This window comes from Rana temporaria, chromosome 1, assembly GCF_905171775.1.
Source record: "Rana temporaria chromosome 1, aRanTem1.1, whole genome shotgun sequence".
NCBI classification, from domain to species: Eukaryota; Metazoa; Chordata; class Amphibia; order Anura; family Ranidae; genus Rana; species Rana temporaria.
The window spans coordinates 429,739,643-429,761,047 of NC_053489.1; the positions used below are offsets into that span (position 1 = coordinate 429,739,643).

General features: G+C 46.6%; 1 protein-coding gene across 1 annotated transcript in view; it reads right to left on the bottom strand.

Moving 5' to 3' along the window:
- TBC1D2 (TBC1 domain family member 2) overlaps window positions 1-21,405 on the bottom strand; it is a 79,858-nt gene that overhangs the window by 56,378 nt on the left and 2,075 nt on the right. Inside the window, exon 2 of the mRNA XM_040325441.1 lies at window positions 5,041-5,483. Within this exon, the coding sequence (XP_040181375.1) occupies window positions 5,041-5,454 (414 nt within the window). The 5' untranslated portion in view covers window positions 5,455-5,483. The remainder of the gene's footprint in view (window positions 1-5,040; window positions 5,484-21,405) is intronic.

Genomic DNA, 21,405 nt, shown 5'->3' on the forward strand with positions numbered 1-21,405 from the left:
TGGGGTTAATTTCATGAAAAGAGCCATAACAGGTCCTTTTTATACTCCTATATACATGTATAGAGCCATGATAGGTCCACTTTAGGTATCATGATATAAAACAATGGATGTGGGGGCATTTTGGTGGGCATAATTTTTTTTTGGGGGGGGGGGCAGCATTTCATTCTTGGTACCAGGCAGCACAATGTCTTGGGCTGGCACTGACCCCCCACTGATCTGACCAACCACTGAATATATGTAACTGAAATGTTTTAGACGAAATCCCCAACTCTCTTTCCCTTTTCCCAAGGAATAAACATATATCAGGTTCAGAAACGTATCCCACTATCAAATAAAGGTACAGTATGTAAATGTGATTGGTCAGAATTGCAGAAAGAAATATACAGTATTTTTAATTGCCACACAAGCCACTTTTTATTTATTATTATTCAAATTATCTTAAAAACGGAGTTCCACCCAAAAGTGGAACTTCTGCTTTAAGTACTCCTAGGCCGCCTAGGCAACTCCTCCTCTCCCCCTAGACGGCCCCTCCCTCTAGGCCAGGGGTGTCAAACTCAATTTCATCAAGGGCCACATCAGCAGAGTGGTTGCCCTCATTATCTGGGTCGCACTACATACACAGTGCAGAGTTCAGGATTACGTCAGGATTATGCTACGTACAGAGTGCAGGGTTCAGCAGTGTGTTACGTACAGAGGGTAGGAATTCAGGGGTGTGCTACGTACAGAAATTCAGGGGTGTGATAAGTACAGAAATTCAGGGGCGTGCTATGTACAGAAATTCAGGGGTGTGCTACGTACAGAAATTCAGAGGTGTGCTACGTACAGAAATTCAGGGGCGTGCTATGTACAGAAATTCAGGGGTGTGCTACGTACAGAAATTCAGGGGTGTGCTACGTACAGAAATTCAGGGGTGTGCTACGTACAGAGTGCAGGAATTCAGGGGTGTGCTACGTACAGAAATTCAGGGGTGTGCTACTTACAGAGTGCAGAAATTCAGGGGTGCGCTACGTACAGAGGGCAGAACTTAGGGGTGTGCTGTGCCCAATGTGCAACATCTCACTTCCACCCCTCCTCCTGGGTTCTAACCCCTGCACCCAGCACTATGTCCCCAACCCCCACCTCTATCCACTCTGAAGCCACAAGCTGTCACGGCCGGTGCCCACAGTTTGCTGGACCGTGGGACAGGTGAGTGGCTGTTTATTAAAAGTCCTCAGCAACACTTTTTGTAGATGCCTACTTTTATTACAATTAAAAATAGCCTGGAACTCCGCTTTGAGTTTAAACAGCCTGACAGCCTACAGACAGCCATCATTTTCCACAAATGGCAACAATTCAAACCAATTTCCTTGCAACTAAAACTGACCATGCAGATCATTTTTTGTGTGCAGCCAAAGGTTAACAGGACAGATGGATGAATCTTCTCATGCGGGCTATTGTATTCCCACGGTAGGCACTGCTGAGTTTCAGAACACCAAACAGTGCCAGCGGAAAAGTCCACTCAGCTCCTTCAACAAAAGTCAATTGCAAAATCGACTTTTGTCAATCTTGGTGTTGCCAACAATGTTACCCCCATTTCATATTCCTGATATGTATCATGTGCTTGTATGAAAAAGTATCCTGTTCTCTTTGTATTGATAACTTTGTGTGAAATACCTGTTGTTCCTGCCAGCCCCTCTGCTTTACTTTCAAAAACTGACCACACAATGTGTCAGGCCTCGTACACACGACAGAGGAACTCGACGTGCCAAACACATCGAGTTCCTCGACAAATATGCTACCGCTCTGTGCGTGGGCCTTAACGGCGAACAGTCGCATATATGCAGCTCTGTTAAAACAACGTACTGCACTGAGAATGCACCCTGTGCGCTTCCAGCACAGTAGCTGACAGGTACTGGAAAGCTTCCGATGCATACTAGCGATTGGGATCTTACATTCATGTGACCGCTGTGACAGCCAATCACAGCGGTCACATGACACGAATGCCCTCATCCTGGCTTTTAGAACCCTTACAGCAGTGGTTCTCAACCTTTCTAGTGTCGTGACCCCTTGATAAAATTTCCCAAGTTGTGGGGACCCCTAACAGCGTGGGTTGTCAGAACCGAAGGCAAGACAAGTAATTTGCATCCTTAACCCATGGACATTTAGCGCTCCCTGAGACCCTTCCACTCGTACGGTATTAAAATCCCTTAGGGGTACATTTTAGGATGTGCCACTCTTTCTCTTTGTTCTCCTTTCTTTCCCTTTTATCTCTCTTTATGCTAATTTCTTGTTTTTTTCCCCCCATCCCACTCTCTAGCCATCTTTCTTATTATTATCCTCCCTTTTTTTGTTCCTCCCCCTCTCACAGTGTCTCCGACTTTGTGGTGTCTCGTAGCAGTGACACCTATGCCGAAATTAGGAGATAGGGTCTCCTCCAGCCCCTCCCACTTCACATTCCTCACCAGTCAGCTGACCTCTAATCTCGGACCCCCACCCATGCTGTGAACTGAATGGGATGAATTGGCGGCCGCAAAAAGACTGGGAGAGCAATGCAGGCTTCAGGAACAGCCCAGAATTCGGTGACCCCTGGCAAATAGTCATTCGACCCCTGAGGGGGTCCTGACCCCCAGGTTGAGAACCACTGCCTTACAGGGTCGGGAGGTGGGAAGGGGTTTATAAACATTCTATCAAACCACCTGCCACCAACATCTCTGACTGTAAACTCTCTTCCTCTTTTGTTTCTTTGGTTTTCTTTTTTTTAAATAATTTCTACTCTTTCTCCTTCTTGATTGTACTGAATACTCTATTCACCCTAATGCAGGGTCTTGGGTTTAGTAACACTTTAACCCCTGCACTCTGTGCATTACGTACTCCTGACCCCTGCACTCTACACTGAGCTGTACATTATATACACTAAACCCATGCACTCTGTGCATTACGTATTCCCGACCTCTGCACTCTACACTGAGCTGTATATTATACACACTTAACCCGTGTACTCTGTGCACTACATACTCCCGACCCTGCACGCTACACTGAGCTGTACGTTATATACACTTAACCCCTGTACTCTGTGCATTACATACGCCTGACCCTGCACTCTACACTGAGCTGTACATTATATACACTAAACCCCTGCACTCTGTGCATTACGTATTCCCGACCTCTGCACTCTACACTGAGCTGTATATAATATACACTTAACCCGTGTACTCTGTGCACTACATACTCCCGACCCTGCACGCTACACTGAGCTGTACGTTATATACACTTAACCCCTGTACTCTGTGCATTACATACGCCTGACCCTGCACTCTACACTGAGCTGTACATTATATACACTAAACCCCTGCACTTCGTGCATTACGTATTCCCGACTTCTGCACTCTACACCGAGCTGTACATTATATACACTTAACCCCTGCACTCTGTGCATTACGCACTCCCTACTCCTGCACTCTACACTGAGCTGTACTTTATATATACTTAAAGTGGTAGTATACTCTGTACTACCACTTTAACCTACAGGTAAGCCTATAATAAGGCTTACCTGTAGGTATAAAGAATATCTCCTAAACCTGTAAGGTTTAGGAGATATTCCCCCCGCAATGCGCCACTGACTGCAGCGGCGCATGCGCAGCGGAGATCCTCGGCTAAAGGCCCGGCAGCCGCCGGACCTTGCCGGGGAGAAATCTCTGTGTGCGGGAGTGATGACATCGCCGCTCCAGCCAATCACAGCGCTGGAGAGGCGATACCCGAAAGACACGCCGAGGAAAGATGACATGGACCTCTCACCTCGTTCCAAGGTAAGTATTTCATAATGAGCTAGTATGCGGTGCATATTAGCTCATTATGGCTTTTGCTTTTCAGGTTTAAAAATAAAATAAAAAAAACAGCAGGTTTACTACCGCTTTAACCCCTGCACTCTGTGCATTACGTACTCCCGACTCCTGCAGTCTACACTGAGCTGCATATTATATACACTTTTTTTTTTTTTTTTTAAATCAAAACGTCGTTTATTGAGCATAATATAAACGTGTCACAAAAAAAAAGGGGTATAAATATATTATATACACTTAACCCCTGCACTCTGTGCATTACGCACTGCCGACTCATGCACTCTACACTGAGCTGTACATTATATATACTTAACCCCTGCACTCTGTTTATTATGAACTCCCGACCCCTGCACTTTACACTGAGCTGTACAGTATATACACTTAACGCCTGCACTCTGTGCATTATGTACTCCTGACCTCTGCACTAAGCTGTACATTATATACACCTAACCCCTGCACACCAATGCAATCCGATTCCTGCAATTGCACTATATTTTGCGACCGGTTTTGTGTTCAGTGCGGTGCGGAAACACTCAGCATTTGATGCGTTTCCTGCACCGCATATAAGTGAAAAGAAGAGAAATCTGCTGCTCTAGGTGTGCGCAATACCTTAATTGGAACCAAGTAAGAGTGCTAGCCCCGGCCAGCCTCCGTAAAAACTTGAGAAAAATAATAAATGGCTGCACATCCAAAGTTTCCAAAAGTGCCTTTTAATGCAGAGAGTCAAAATATACCAGGGACACCAGGTGTTAGGCACGTAGATGCATTTCACACATCTTGATCTGTGCTTAATCATTACGACTAATGATTAAGCACAAATCAGATGTGTGAAACGCATCTACGTGACTAACACCTAAGTGAACTGAATTGAGACTCTGAATGATTTACAGGCAGTCCCCGAGTTACGAACACAATAAGGACTCTGGGTTTGTTCTTAAGTGGAATTTGTGTGTAAGTCTGAACAGTGCATTTGTAAGTGTAACTTCCGCCTGTGCATGGATGTGGGATGTTCCGGGGCATGCAGTTATGTTATCTGGGGCTCTTCTGGCCATGCAGTACATGTGGTACTGCAGTGTGGGATGTGGCAAGATAGCTGCTCGGAGGTATCCAGGACCAGCGTGGAGCACAAGCAGCCAGCATCGAGGCCGTCTGTAAGTAGGAGTTGTTCGTAACTCGGATGTTCATAACTCTGGGACTGTCTGTATAGTCACATTATTCATACCTTTAGGACAAAAGATTTTGCCGGTGTTTTAATCTCAAACACTCCCTCCTCTGTTTCCACACTTAAATGAAATGTAGCTGCGCAAAGATCTATACTTCCCAGCGGACCGACATCTGAAGCCATCCTGAAGTACAGCAAGCGACACTTCTTGGCATCATAGGAGAAAAAACGATACTTCCAGGCTTTGAGAGGTCCTTTCATTCCCAATTTGTAAAGATATCCACAGAGCAGTTTGGACTTTAGCTTTTCATCATCCTTGTTGGGAGAAATAGAAAGACCTTCAGATGTCGTGTCCGGGATGTCTTCACATTTCACCCGGGATGGTATAATGTGCTCATTTAAATGTTCTTCCTGATCTCTCACTTCCGATAATTCATCCCCAGCAACTTCATTCGATTGATCGTTTCCAGACATTTTTATCGTTTGTTAAACATGCGTTCTTCCTAAAATAAATAAAGAAGTGATCAATTTAATTTGTCTTTGATATGCCAATATATAGAGAAAAGTTAAAGAAGCCTTGTGCAACACTGAGGAGCGAGTAGCTGAGTCTGCGTATGTTGTGAATAAATATGGCTGCCTTCACAACCATATATGTTTACAATACATTTATTTACAAGGGTACCTCAAAAACACACTAAAAAGGTTGTACATCCCCTGTAACGAAACCTTGGCAATTAGGCCCCTTTCACACTGGGGCGGGAGGTGCGGTGGCGGTATAGCGCCGCTATTTTTAGCAGCACTATACTGCGGTATTCGGCCGCTAGCGGTGTGGTCAGGGCCGGATTTGCTCTCTCTGCCGCCCCAAGGCCAGGTTCCGCAATGTACCCCCCCCAAATCATCGGAGAATGGTAACCGGATGGCAAGGGCGGCATGGTTAGTTCAAATTTTTTTTGGTTTCTTTTATTTTTTATTACTTTTTTTATTATTCATTTGTAGCTTGTCGTTTACTTTTTTTTTGTATACTTTTCTTTTTATATATATATATATATATATATATATATATATATATATATATATATATATTATTTTTCTCATGCTTTACTTTTTAATTACTTTTTTATTTTATTAATTGAATTATTATTTCTTATTTTTTTTTCACCTAACTTTATTGCTATCACACAGGAGAAAACAATTCCCTGTGTGATTGCAATTGGAGGTGACAGGTTCAGCTTTATTGACCCTGTCACCTCCAAAACAGGAGTCCTAGCACTGTGCTAGAACTCCTGCCAAAGCTGAGATTGGAAGAGCACAGCTCAACCCTCTCACTGTGTACATCGGGGGAGGGACAGGAGACGGACTCAGCGGCTAGGGGGAGAACAGAGTCCCGAAGACAGAGCCAGCAGAGAGAGGTATGGGCGGGGGGGGGGAGGGGAGGACGGATGGCAGCACACATTTTACAAGTGATTTCGGCGACATCGCCACAATCACTTAACGAGCGAGCGGATTTCCCCACACTACATTTAGCCCTGCTAGAAAGCAACTTACCACCCTTAAAGGAGTTTTCCACCCATTTTTTAAGTTTATTAAAAGTCAGCAGCTACAAAAAGTGTAGCTGCTGGCTTTTAATAAACTGACACTTACCTGCTCCAGCGTTCCAGCGACGCGCTTCACGGCCGGGCACCCACTGCGCATGGGCGAGCGGCACTGGGCATGCGTGAGCGGCGCGGCACCGTCCGATTGGACAGGCGCTCGCCTACAGGGAGGGGCTGTGAAAAGGCGATTAAGCTAATCGCTTTTCCAGCCCCTTGGCGGAAGGAGGAAGTGGGACAGGAAGTCCCCTTCTCCTGAAGCCCCCACTCCCCCCCAAAAAAATTACATGCCAAATGTGGCATGTAAGGGGGCGAGGAGTGGGTTAAGAGGAAGTTCCATTTTTAGGTGGAACTCCTCTTTAACTGTATGTTCCGGCCGTCGGGGGACTTCATGCCGCTGCCGCCCCACTGTGCCCTGCCACCCCGAGGCCTGGCCTTGGTGGCCTTGTGGGAAATCCGGGCCTGGGTGTGGTTTTAACCCCCGCTAGCGGACGAAAAAGGGTTAATAGCCACGGTGTCCCATTGTTTTCAATGGGAAGGAGCGGTGGATGGGTTTCACACTGAGACTGCAGGGCAGGAGTTTTTCTGGCAGTGTTTAGGCGCTATTTTTAGCGCTAAACTGCTTGAAAAACTCCTCAGTGTGAAAGGGGTCTAAGTGATTCATCATTGAAAAGTAATTATCATCTTTCCTTCACCAATCAACATTTCAGTGTGTTTTTTGGATATTCATGTTAAAGTGCAACTGTGCGCAGGCCATGAACATTAAACTATTTTACATTTTTTTAAGCAGTAAAAGAACTTTAAAACAAATCATCCCTGAACTCTGTTCCTTCAGGCACCATGACAATCCTCAAAAATCAAATCAAAGACTCTAAAATCAAATTTGAATTGAACAGTTTAGGGCTCATACACACAGACATATTCCTGCATACAATGTAAACATGTTGGTGCATTTTGAAGCACGGGAGACCCTGGTGCTGCATACAGCCACCCATAGACATGAATGGGTAGGCAGCTGTATGCAAGTATGTGTCACCATTTGTATCAAATAGTGCATACTTACAAACGAAAGTCTCCCACCGCATATAGTCTGTGTTCAAGAACTTATGTCTGTATGCAAGTGCCACTTTAGGTACCACTTTAAGTCCTACATTCATTCATGTCTATGGGTGGCACCGGGAGCTCCCAGCACCACAATACACCAGCATGTTACAGTAATGCATCAGAATTTCCGATGGAAAAAGTCAGACGATCGTGTGTAGCCCCATCAGAGTTTTTTCATCGAAAATTACGATGAATTCCATCGGAGTTTAGACATAGAACATGTTTTATTTTTCTCAGATGGAATTCCGTCGGAATTCTGATGTGATTTGGCCGGTCAAAAGCCAGATCGTGTGTACGAGGCATTATAGTTGCTGTAGTTGTGTGCTTTATATACTTCTGACCTCTGCACACTGCATTACTTACTCCTGTTAATTATTCCTGACCCCTACGCTCTGCATTACTTACTCCTGACCCCTGCAGTGTGCGTTAATTATTCCTGACCCCTACGCTCTGCATTACTTACTCCTGACCCCTGCAGTGTGCGTTAATTATTCCTGACCCCTACGCTCTGCATTACTTACTCCTGACCCCTGCACTGTGCATTACTTACTCCCGAATCTACATTCTGCATTACATACTGTGACGGTATCGGTATGATATCCCCGTCAACGTTCCCTTCTTCCCATAACGAAAATCACCCCAATATTCCACGAGGAGGGATATCCCTGGAATCGCCCAGAAAGCCACACATGAGACCAGCTTACTGCTTGAACAACACAGACTTTAATGTTATAACACACCGCTTATATGTCATTTCCAAAACTGTTACAATGACAAATCTCCGCCCCCCTCACACTGGGGCTTCCATACAGATGACTAGGTAGACACGACGGGGCCGATGCTGAAACACATTTTCTTTAGACAATGACATCAATGACGCTGAGCACTAGCTGTACTGAATACATCAACCAGACCGCTCGACCCCGCATATAGAGAGATAATTACCACAATGAAGCAATCAGAATAATTAACACAAGCCACTTAAACCCAGCTCTCCTTCACACAACACAATAGATCAATTAACCTTTAGAAATAGTGAGGGGACATTAGCACATCAATAACCTGGCTAGCAGGGAGCAGTAAACTGAGACATATAGGCAAATGTATCACAATGGCCCCCCTTTTGCTCCCTGCTCCGGCAAACCCGGTTGGACCTTCCCTGGTCCAGTAGGGTTGACGGGTTCAGAGCTATTAGTCAGAGGTTAACTCCGTTTGGCATGACTGACCTCCCTTGGCAACTGCTTCAGACTCAGGTATGTCACCGGGTCGTCAGATCACACGCCGGTCAGTCCCCAAGTCTTTGTGCGATCTGCAAAGTCACCAGAAGTCAGTGTGAAGACAGCGAATGGGTCTGTGCGCCGCCGTCTAGGTGTCCCGCTATGGGAGGGGGCAGGTTATGGCTCTGAAGTGACAATCCCAGGAGATTCATAAAAAGAAAAAGTTATATTTGTTGAAATGCTGTAGCACTGGTGCTCAGAGTCCGGGGGGGGGGGAGGGGAATCAGAGCCCCATAAGGTCAGCCACCCCCTGCTCCCTCCGCAGCCGCCGGTTCTCCTCTTGGAGCTTCTCCAGCTCCATCTCCAGTTCATGCTGCTGTGACCTCAGGTGGTTGTTCTCCTCCTCCATGCGGCTTATGCACTCCTCCAGCTCTATGTACTCACGGATCAGCTCCTGCTTGCTCATGTCCTGCAGGCTCTCCACGTGGTCCTTCATCATCAGGAACTGGGTGGTGGTGTAAGGGGCCACCGGTGGGCCCTTGGCGAACATCTCGGCACGCATCTGGGACGCCCGCTGCGACTCCCTCTCCTCCAGTCGCTTCTTCTCCTCCCAGGTCAGCTTGTTATACGGCTTCCAGGACCTCTTCTTCTTGAAGGGTGGCCGGCGGTGCCTCTTTCTGCCCAGCTCCCTCCAGGGCCCCTCCGGCTCAGGGCTGTCGCCCATGACCAGCTGACAATGGTGTTCCCTGTTGTCCGTAATAACAGATTGTACCATGAGGGCTTCGTAAGGGGTGCCCAATGGTTCTTCCTGACCCAGCTCCTTTGGATCCCAAGCCGAGTCTACACAATGGGCTGCTGCTGGTGGGCGGTACCCAGGTTGAGACCAATTTGACCTGGTGTTGTCATTCATGGGGCAATTCTGCTTGAAGTGACCCAGCTGTTTGCACCGGAAGCAGCGTTGTTCGTTGCCCTCCTGGCGATGATAGCGAGGGCTAGATGTCACCGGTCTGTTAGGAGGTTGGTATCTAGCGGTTGGTGGGTGTGAGGGCACCGTTTGTGGTGGAGGTTGTTCCTGTGGTGTGACCTGGTTCGTCTTGCGAGTATCTGCATATTCATCCGCCAACTTCGCGGCCTCTGGTAGAGTCATGGGCCTGCGATCTCTCACCCAATCTTTGACATCCGTCTGGATGTGATTGTAAAATTGCTCCAGGAGCATTAGTTGCAAAATGTCCTCTGCGGTGGTGGCCTGGCTGCTGTTAGCCCAGTTAGAGGCCGACCGGGACAATTGGCATGCCCATTCCGCATAAGAGTCTTTCGTGGTTTTGCGTGAGTCCCTGAACTTCTGTCGGTGGGACTCTGGGGTTACTGCATAACGAGCCAGGAGCACTTCTTTAACCCGGGCGTAGCTATGAATATCCTGATCTGGCACGGTCCGGAAAGCATCAGAAGCTTTGCCTGACAGTTTGCCTGACAATATTGCAACCCAGTCTCCTCTAGCTATTCGGTGCAGGTTACATTGTCGCTCAAAATCCGCCAGGAAGTTATCAATCTCACAGTCCTTTTCATCAAAAGCTTTAAAAGCGCTAAACGGAATCTTCCTTGCGTCTGCTGTGCTGTACTCACTGTTCGGAGAAGGTGCGGCTGCTTGTTGGACTGCTGCCAGTTTTAACTGTAGTTCTGCGTCCCTTATTTGTTTATCCTTCTGTAGCTCCGCGTCTCTTATTTCTTTAGCCTCCTTCGCTAACAGGTCCATCACTTTCAGTACCACATCTGGCGTTGGGTTCGGGCCGAACCACGCTAGCTTCTCTCTCATTAGCTTGTTGGCTGGCGATTCCTCCTCCTGAATCACTGGTGTCTCCATCTCTTGTACTGCTGGCGTTGCTGCAATCCCGTCCTCCTGGTCTAGCTCCATTGATTCTGCTATGATGACCCGCTTGGTTTTGTTGCTAGCAATCCTTCCACGAACTTCCAGTAGTTCTTCCAGTGTCTGCTTGGAATCCGGGTGTGAAGGGGAATAGAAGGGAAAAATCCCACTGCTACCAACCAATTGTGACGGTATCGGTATGATATCCCCGTCAACGTTCCCTTCTTCCCATAACGAAAATCACCCCAATATTCCACGAGGAGGGATATCCCTGGAATCGCCCAGAAAGCCACACATGAGACCAGCTTACTGCTTGAACAACACAGACTTTAATGTTATAACACACCGCTTATATGTCATTTCCAAAACTGTTACAATGACAAATCTCCGCCCCCCTCACACTGGGGCTTCCATACAGATGACTAGGTAGACACGACGGGGCCGATGCTGAAACACATTTTCTTTAGACAATGACATCAATGACGCTGAGCACTAGCTGTACTGAATACATCAACCAGACCGCTCGACCCCGCATATAGAGAGATAATTACCACAATGAAGCAATCAGAATAATTAACACAAGCCACTTAAACCCAGCTCTCCTTCACACAACACAATAGATCAATTAACCTTTAGAAATAGTGAGGGGACATTAGCACATCAATAACCTGGCTAGCAGGGAGCAGTAAACTGAGACATATAGGCAAATGTATCACACATACTACTGACCTCTTCACTCTGTGTTACTTACTCCTGACCCCTGCACTGTGCATTACTTACTCCCGAATCTACATTCTGCGTTACATACTACTGACCTCTTCACTCTGTGTTACTTACTCCTGAACCCTGCACTGTTCATTACATACTGCTGATCTCCGCGCACTGCATTACTTACTCCTGACCCCTGCACTGTGCGTTAATTATTCCTGACCCCTACACTCTGCATTACATACTCCTGAATCTACATTCTGCATTACATACTACTGACCTCTTCACTCTATGTTACTTACCCCTGGACCCTGCACTGTTCGTTACATACTACTGATCTCTGCACTACTTACTCCTGACCCCTGCACCGTACATTAAAGTGGTTGTAAACCCTTTTTAACCACTTTTGCCTATAATAATACCGTGAATTTCTTCTAAACGTATTATATTGACTTTATCCGCATGTGCCGACATCATCAGCACATGCACACTGAAGAAACGCCACTGAAGAAACAGCTGCTGAGGTGCCGTAACGTCATTGCATCTCAGTGCCGGAGCACGCAAACCCAGACATAACATTCCGGAGACATGTCACAGAGGTGTACGGGAAATGCTGCAACAGCTTCGTTCTAAGGTAAGTATTTCATAATGAGCTAGTATGCAATGCATACTAGCTTATTATGCCTTTGTCTTGCAGGTTGTTGTTTTTTTTCCAGAGTTTACAACCACATGTATTATTGCTGGCCCCTACACTCCACATTACTTAGTCCTGAATCTACATTCTGCATTACATACCACTGACCTCTTCACTCTGTATTACTTACTTCAGACCCCTGAACTGCACATTAATATTCCTGACCCCTGCACTCTGCATTACATACTCCTGAATCTACATTCTGCATTACATACTACTGATTTCTTTACTCTGTTACTTACTCCTGAACCCTGCACTGTTCATTACATACTGCTGATCTCTGCACTCTGCATTACTTACTACTGACCCCTGCACTGTATATTAATTATTCCTGGCCGCTAAACTCTGCATTACTTACTCCTGAATCTACATTCTGCATTACTTACTCCTAAATCTACATTCTGCATTACATACTACCTACCCCTTCGCTATGTGTTACTTTTTCCTGAAACCTGCAATGTGTGTTACATACTATTAACCTCTGCACTACTTACTCCCGAGTTCTGCACTGTGCATTACCTATTCCTGACCCCTGCACTCGGCAATAAATACTTCTGAGGCCCTGTACACACGGGCAAGAATCTCGTCAGGAAAAAACGTTGTTTGTTTTCCCTGACGAGATTCTTGGCAAGAATCTCTTGCCGCCCTAGTGTACACAATGACCTTTTCAATATAACCGCGCATGCGTCAAAAGTCATTTCGAGCATGCGCGGGTTTCCACGGCGACAGGTAAGTATACACACTCTCTCTCGGGTTTCTCGTCGGGAAACAGGCCGACAAGAATCTCGACGATAAAAAAAAGCGCAGGTTCTCTTTTTTTCTCGTAGAGATTCTGGCCAGATTTCCTGACGAGAAACCTGAAAGCCTCGTACACACGAACGGTAATCTCGGCAAGAAGCAGTTTTCTTGCTGGTTTTTGCCGAGGCCTGACCCTTACACTCTGCATTACATACTAATGACCTCTGCATTCTGATTTACTTGGGGCCCATTCACACAAGCCTGGTTCACTGGGGTGCATTATGTTGTACGTCCAGGTGTGTTGCGTTTGGACAAGCTATTCATTTGAATAAGCTGTCCATTGTACCATGATGGACCAAAAATTGTGCAAGCAGCATTGTTGGTGATGCACCAAAGTGACCCCTGAACTATTCAAACCTTTTTAATGAGGCTTTGCTAGGTTATCTCCCTTAAAAGAAAAACATCTGGCGCAGCCAGGTGAACTTAAATAGTTTTCCATGTTGTTCAGGTAGATCTCCACCTCTCGAGGGTTGCCTACACTTCGAGAGGTGAGTTTGAATTGCTCAGGTTTACTTTATAACAAACTTTATACTGATTGAAGTGGAATTAAATACATTTCTGGGTCTACTTTTTAGTCATGTTTACTGTAGTCATAGTCACCCAACAAAGCCTACTTTATATGTGTAGCGCCGGGTTACTTCTAAGTACCGGTGCTGACAAAATTTAAGGGGTGATCAGAGTGTAAGTGACTCTGATTTCAATTTGAATTCTGGAAAGGGTCTCTGTTTCGGCTTGGCTGTGCTGTGTGCCCATTCTGTTGTGGCTGGGGTGTCATACCACCCCGGGGCGACAGGTGGAAGCAGAGGAGTCGAGGTTTGGGGGCCGTTTGCCAGCAGCCAATGAGGAGAGAGGTTCTCTCGCGGGGCATGCTGGGAGAGGGAACTTCTGGAACAGACGCCATTTGATGCGGGGTCTTTTTCCGGTGTGGCACCCACCTTCAGGGTGTCCACACATCACAGCCCCCGGCGAGATGGCCTACCAGGCCGGGGTGTTCGTGCCATGCAGTGCTCCTGGTTCCGTGACCATGATGGTTCGGAACGTTTAAGCTGTGGCGGGGCCCCAGTGATCGACTGGGTCCCCAATCCTGAGAAGATCCCAAGCGTTGTTCCTTTGTGAGGAAGCTGTTCGGTGGGGAGTCCACCTGAGGAGAGCCAAGAGAGGCTGGCCTTCCAACAGGGCCTTGACAATCCACCGGGGATCGAGGTAACCAGACACTGAAAGGCTGGACGTCAGTCACCTGTCAGTTGGTAAGAAAAAGACACCTGCTGTGTGGACATTCCATTGCTATGGCTCTCTTCAACTACCCTAGACGGCGGAGTCACAGAGGTAACATGCCACCCAATTATTCATCAACGGCTCCTGCGGAGGTGAGCGCTACATATGCTTTGTTGAATCACTTTGACTACTGTCAACAGAACTACAAAGTAGATGCAAATATGTATTTAATGCTACTTCACCCAGTATGAAATTTGTTCCTTCCCCTAGGAACTGCTTCCTTTTTTTTTAAAATGTGTTGGCTGTCGAGGGCTGATCATCTGTTTCTAACCGCAATTATGTGCTCAATTTGCAGATACATGCGAACAGCAAACAGTCAAGCTTGCTTTGTACAGACTTTCCAATCACATCTGTGGGGATACACTGAATGGGGTCTACTACTCTTTTCTCTTAATATATATATATAACACATTTTTCTGTTCATAAGCAAATATTTTCATTTGTTTCTTCTTAGTTTTTGCAGTTTAACATTGACATTATTTATAACAAAAATTAAGTAAATTTACTTAGAAAACACAACAGCACACTTTGTATCAAAAACATAGGGCCAGATTCTGGTAGACTGGCGTATCTTTGCGGCGGCGTAAAGTATATGATTTACATTACGCCGCCCGCAACTTACAAGGGCAAGTGCTGTATTCTCAAAGCACTTGCTCCGTAAGTTGCGGCCGCGTAGCGTAAATCGGCCAGCGTAAGCCCGCCTAATTCAAATGTCGAAGGGGGGGCGTGTTTTATGTTAATCAACTGTTACCCGACGTGATTGACGTTTTTCACGAACGGCGCATGCGCCGTCCGTGGAAATCTCCCAGTGTGCATTGCTCCTAATGCGCCGCAAGGACATATTGGTTTTGACGTGGACGTAAATGACGTCCAGCCCCATTCACGGACGACTTACGCAAACAACGTAAATTTTTTAATTTTCGACGCGGGAACGACGGCCACTTTACGCCGGGAAAAGCCTAACGTAAACGTTGTAACTTTACTGCGTCGGCCACGCGTACGTTCGGGAATTCGCGTATCTAGCTAATCTGCATACTCGACGGGGAAATCGACGGAAGCGCCACCTAGCGGGCAAAAAAAAAATTGCAGTTAAGATCCGACGGCGTAAGAGACTTACGCCTGTCGGATCTAATGAATATCTATGCGTAACTGATTCTAAGAATCAGTCGCATAGATACAACGACGCTAGGCAGCGATACAACGGCGTATCTGGAGATGCGCCGTCGTATCTCTTTTGAGAATCTGGGCCATAGTTTCAGTGTGTTGTACTTTTTGTCTACAATACTACTATTTTTAAATTTGAATAAAATAATGGTGCGCTTATTCCATCTGTGCAGGAGAAAATATGAATCTTACTAACTTTCTTCAGAAATGAGTGAATAATCATAAACGATAAGTGACATATGATAAAATTCTTAATAACAATGCTAACCACCCAAAAAAAATACAAATATTTATGATACACTTCATTGATGATACTACTAATCAGGAAATGATCGTTCAAATGGTTAATTTGTTAATTATTATTATATATGTGTAGCACTACCCCCGAAGGAGCTGCTGGTTTTGTTTTGGGCGGCACGTTGCCTCTTTATCTCCGCCGTCTAGGGTACTTGATAAGAGCTGTAGTAAAGGCAATGTCCACACAACAGGTGTCTTTTTGTGCTTTTATTACCCTGCCGGGTAAAAACGGTTAAACAGTAGAAAGGTGAAGGGATGGCAAATAGAAGACAGTAGATCCAGGTATAACTGAACACGGGAAACAGTCCTGCTTCCAACAACACTTTACTTCGCCACTCCAGCCGGAATGGGTATAGCGCACCTGGACAGGCCTCTCTCACAAGCCTGGCAGCCAGAATGTCACTCGAATTTAGGATTAGGTCTCTGCCACAGACCCTCCCATAAGATTGGAGACAATTATGGTCCAGAACCCTTTCTTAGTAGATTCAGCACCCGGATCTCCTTCAGGTACTTTTGTAAAGTCAGTAGCTAACAGGCGACCAACATCCAGCCTGTCAGAACTCAGGTGGTTCCTGCTGAATGGACAGGCCCCTCCTGGAACACCAGCCTTGTGCTAGGTATCTCCCGGACAAACTCCTCACCGGTTGGCTTCCTCCAATCAGACGGACAGCTCGGGACCCCTTCCAGATTGGGGACCCAGTCAGCTACTGGGTCCACACAGTGGATCAATCACTCCGGGCCAACGTGGTCCCGGAACCAGGAACACTGCTGCCCACGCACACTTCGGCCAGGAGGGCCATATGCAGGGGTGTCGTGGAATGGCTACCCCAATGGTGGGCGCCACACGAGGAAGAACCTTGAGGTAAGGGCATCTGCCCCCTTTATACCCCTCCCCAGCATGCACAGCGGAGAGATCAACTCCACTGGCCGCTAAGTAGTGGCACTCAGAGCACTTGACCACACTGCTGCCACTTGCTGGTCGGGGGTGACGGGAGTCCCCGAACAGGAAGGTCAGCCCACAGCACATCCAAGCTAGAGCAGACACCCTAAATGTAAACAGTCAAATCAATTCATATCTAACTACTTCTCTGAATTCTCCCCTAAATTTATAATAGCACCGGTCCTGAAAGTGACCTGGCGCTACACATGTGTTAATTATTATTACTATTATGGGATAACTAAAGCTAATGTAGCGCTCACCCCCGAAGGAGCCGCTGGTTGATTTGGGATCGGCGTATCAAGTTACCGTATCAAGTTACCATAGGATGCATTAAGGTGAAAAAACATTTACCTTTACAACCCCTTTAAGCCAGCAACAACAATGGGATTGATTTACTAAAGGCAAATCCACTGTGCACTACAAGTGCACTTGGAAGTGCAGTCGTTGTAGATCTGAGGGGTAGATCTGAAATGAAGGGAAGCTCTGCTGATTTCTATCATCCAATCATGTACAAGCAAAAATGCTGTTTTTCATTTTCATTGCATGTCCCCCATCTACAGCGACTGCACTTCCAAGTGCACTTGTAGTGCACAGTGGATTTTTTTCCTCTACAAATGCTTTAATTGAACAAGCTGAATTTAGGAGCTGATTGACTACCATGCACAGCTGCACCAGATTTTGCACTCTCCAGTTTTAGCAACTCAACCCCAGTGTATCTAGATCTAAAATAATCACTTGCCGGCCGCACATTTACTGCTACAGGATGGCCACGATGCGCAGGATCACATATACTGTATATACATGATTCTGCACTTCCAGGTATTGGAATGCCGATCCATGCCTTCCACTAGTAAAATAACCTCCCCCACTACACTGAAACACCATCTAGGCACACATTTAACCCTTTGATCGTCCCAGATGTTTACCCCTTCCCAGCCATTGTTATTAGTATAGTGACAGTGCATATTTTTAGCACTGATCACTGTATTGGTGTCACTGGATCCCAATTCAAAAAGTGTCAAAAGTGTCAGGTGTCCGATTTGTCAGCCACACGATCACAGTCCCGCTATAAGTCGCTGATCGCCGCCATTACTAATAAAAGAAAAAAAATCCCATTAATACTGTATATACCATAGACACTATAACTTTTGCGCAAACCAATCAAAATTGTCGGTCTATTTGTGGGAAAAGAGGACATCAATTTTATTTGGGTACAGTGTAGCACGACCGTGCAATTGTCAGTTAAAGTAACACAGTGCCGTATTGCAAAAAATGGAACAGGGATACATTTTTTGGAGTTGAAGTGATTAAGATACATAATGAAAGCAGAAAGGTTTTGTGAAAACGTAGCATGTTGATCAGGGTAAGGTGAGGAATTGGATATAAGCAGACTAAACTTCAGCTTAGGCAGGCCATACATGAGTCGAATTTCGAAAGAATTTTCTTTTGAAAATCCTATCTAAGAATTTTCATTCGAATTTTGCACCATTAGTGGGCTACAGCAACAGCCTATTTTCGTGCGGCCATAGAATTTGTGTAATCAGGCATGTTGGAAATTTTTGTAAAAATTAAAGATTTTTTAATCAACAATGGGCGAATACTGCACGAAAAGTAATCAAAAAAGAAATGCGCATGTGCAAGAAAATAAAAGAAGATTCCCAGACACGAAAATTATTATGAGGTGAAATTGAAACCTTGGTTGGCAACATTTTGAAATCAATGGTGGCACCTTTGGATCACAAAACCAGTACCGGCGCTCCCACTAGACAAACTACTGCCGCCTAGGTGCGCAGCCACAGCCGCTGGGTCCTCAAGAGGATTGGTTCCCCTCTGTTGGGTGGTGGCTGGTGCGGAGTGTAGCGGGAGGCGGCTCCATCTGGCTGAGCAGGGAGAAGGAGCAGACAGATCCCCCTCCCCCAGAGCCAGGGGCGACCATACCAATGTCCAGAAGCTGTGGGTGTCAGCTCTCTGCCCACCCCGCCTCCCTCCCTGGTGATGTGCAGCCATTGGAGAAGCAGGGCGGGCGGCATTGTGCACAGAGACAGCCAGGATGGACTGGCCATAGAACACACGCTGGGCCGAGGCCGCTGTGCCATTTGTCTTGAGGAGCTCAAAGCAAAGCTGCTTAACCAGCCTCTCTGCAGTCAGCCACCAGAGCACGGGGGTGGAACCCCTCTCCTGGCTGTAACCCCTCTCCTGTCCACCTGGCTGCACCCCCTCTCCTGTCCACCTGGCTCCATCCCCCACCTGTCCACCTGGCTGCACCACTTCTCCTGTCCACCTGGCTATAGCCTCCCTCCACCTGGCTGCACCCCCCTCTTGTCCACCTGGCTCCATTCCTCCACCTGGCTGCACCCCCTCTCCTGTCCACCTGGTTGCACCCCCCTCCTGGCTCCATCCTCCCCCCACCTGGCTACACCCCCCTCTCCTGTCCACCTGGCTCCATCCTCTCCCCACCTGGCTGCACACCCCCTCTCCTGTCCACCTGACTCCATCACTCCACCTGGCTGACCCCCTCTCCTTTCCGCCTGGCTCCATCCTCCCTCCACCTGGCTGAACCCCCTCTCCCTCCACCAGGAGTTCTGGTGCTAACAATGTTTTATTCATTTTGATTATTATAATTTTTTGGGGGGGGGGGGGCAAGTAGCTGGTCTCGCCTAGGGAGAAAAATTGCCTAGCACCGGCACTGCACAAAACGCATGAAATGTTTGATTATCAAAAGAAAATTCTTTCGAAATTCGATCATGTATGGTCAGCCTAAGGCCTAAGTCAAGTTTTAAAACGTTATTTTACAAATGTGCATTTATATTTATATATATATATATATATATATATATATATATATATATATATATATATATATATATATATATATATATATATATATAGTGTGTATATATATATATATACTGTATATATATATATATATATATATATATATATATATGTAGCGCCTGGCTATTATCAGGGCCAGTGCTATGTGAAATTTAGAGGAAAGGTTCAGAGAAAAAGTTGGCTCTGAACTGGTTTAATTGTTTGAATTTGGGTCTTTGCTCTAGCTTGACTGTACTGTGGGCTGTCCGGGGACTCCCCTCACCCCTGGCCCAGCCAGTCAGGGGTTGGGCCACCTCGCTGTGCATGGTGGGGAGGGGTATAAAGGGGGCAGACGCCATTTCCATGGGGTTCTTCCTCGTGTGGCGCCCACCATTGGGGTAGCCATTCCACGACACCCCCTCCCCATATGGCCCTCCTGGCCGGGGTGTGCGTGGGTAGCAGTGTTCCTAGTTCCGGGACCACGTTGGCCCGGAGCAATTGATCTGCTTTACGGACACAGTGATTGACTGGGTCCCCAATCTGAAGGGGGTCCTGAGCTGTCTGTCCCATTGGAAGAAGCTGACCGATGAGGAGTCTGTCCAAAAAAAAAATACCAAGCACAAGGCTGGTGTTCCAGGAGGGGCCTGTCCATTCATCGGGGGACAACCTGGGTTCTGAGATCCGGGTGCTGAATCTACTAAAAGAGGATTCCGGACCATAATCATCTCCAAACTATTATGCCATGTACACACGATCGGTTCATCCGATGAAAATGGACCGATGGATTTTTTCATCAGATATCCGATGAAGCTGACTTTCATCAGTCTTGTCTACACACCATCAGTTAAAAATCCGATCGTGTCCAACGCGGTGATGTAAAACAAAATGACGTGCAGAGAAAAATAAAGTCAAATGCTTCCGAGCATGCGTCGACTTGATTCTGAGCATGCGATCGGTTTGTTCTATCGTTTTTTTAACCATCAGAACATTTTAAAACAGGTTCTATTTTTTTTCACCGATGGGGGAAAAAAACGATGGGGCCCACACACGATCGGTTTGTCCGATGAAAACGGTCCATCGGACCGTTTTCATCAGAAGTACCGATTGTGTGTACAGGGCATTAGGAGGGTCTGTGGCAGAGACTTCATCCTAAGTTAAGGTGACCAGATTTTTAAAATGAAATCCGGGGACATATTTTTTCTTTACTAGTAATGGCAACAATCAGCGACTCTCTGCCCGTCGCCACCCACCTCACAGACTCTCAAGTCTTACTCTTCGGGCCTCGGCTACTACTGGATGGGAAGCGGAGGAAGATCACTCCTCCAGGGAAGGCAAGGAGATAGGCAAGTGGCTGGCCAGGATTTGAGCCAAGGCGGAAGAACATGCGAGCGGAGCTGAATGGGCATGCGCCCGAAACTGAAAAAATATTACCGCTCTGACCAGCACATGATCATCAGAAAGGGGCACAGATAATGGGAAAAATACAACCCCCCTATGCTAGTAGGCACGGCAGAGCGAAAGTGTGTAATTCTATTTTTTTTTATTTTAATTCTGCACTGATTGTCTTTGAAATTGCCCCTGCCCCCTATTAAATCCAATCTGGGGACAAAACCGGGGACAGACTTGGTCTGGGGACAGTGTCCTCAATCAGGGGACTGTCCCCTGAAACTGGGGATGTCTGGTCACCCTATCCTTGACACTCTGGCTGCCAGGCTGGTGAGAGAGGCATGTCCAGATGCACTATACCCACTCTGGATAGAGTGACGATGTAAAGTTGTCGTTGGAAGCAGGACTGTTTCCCTACCAAGTTACACCTGAATTTGCCATTTCCTTTTCTCCTCTCGCTTCACTCAATTCTACTATTATCGTTTTTACCCGGCTGGGTAATAAAAGCACAGAAAAGACATTCCCTTTATTGCAACTCTCATCAAGTACCCTAGACGGCGAAGAAACAGAGGTAA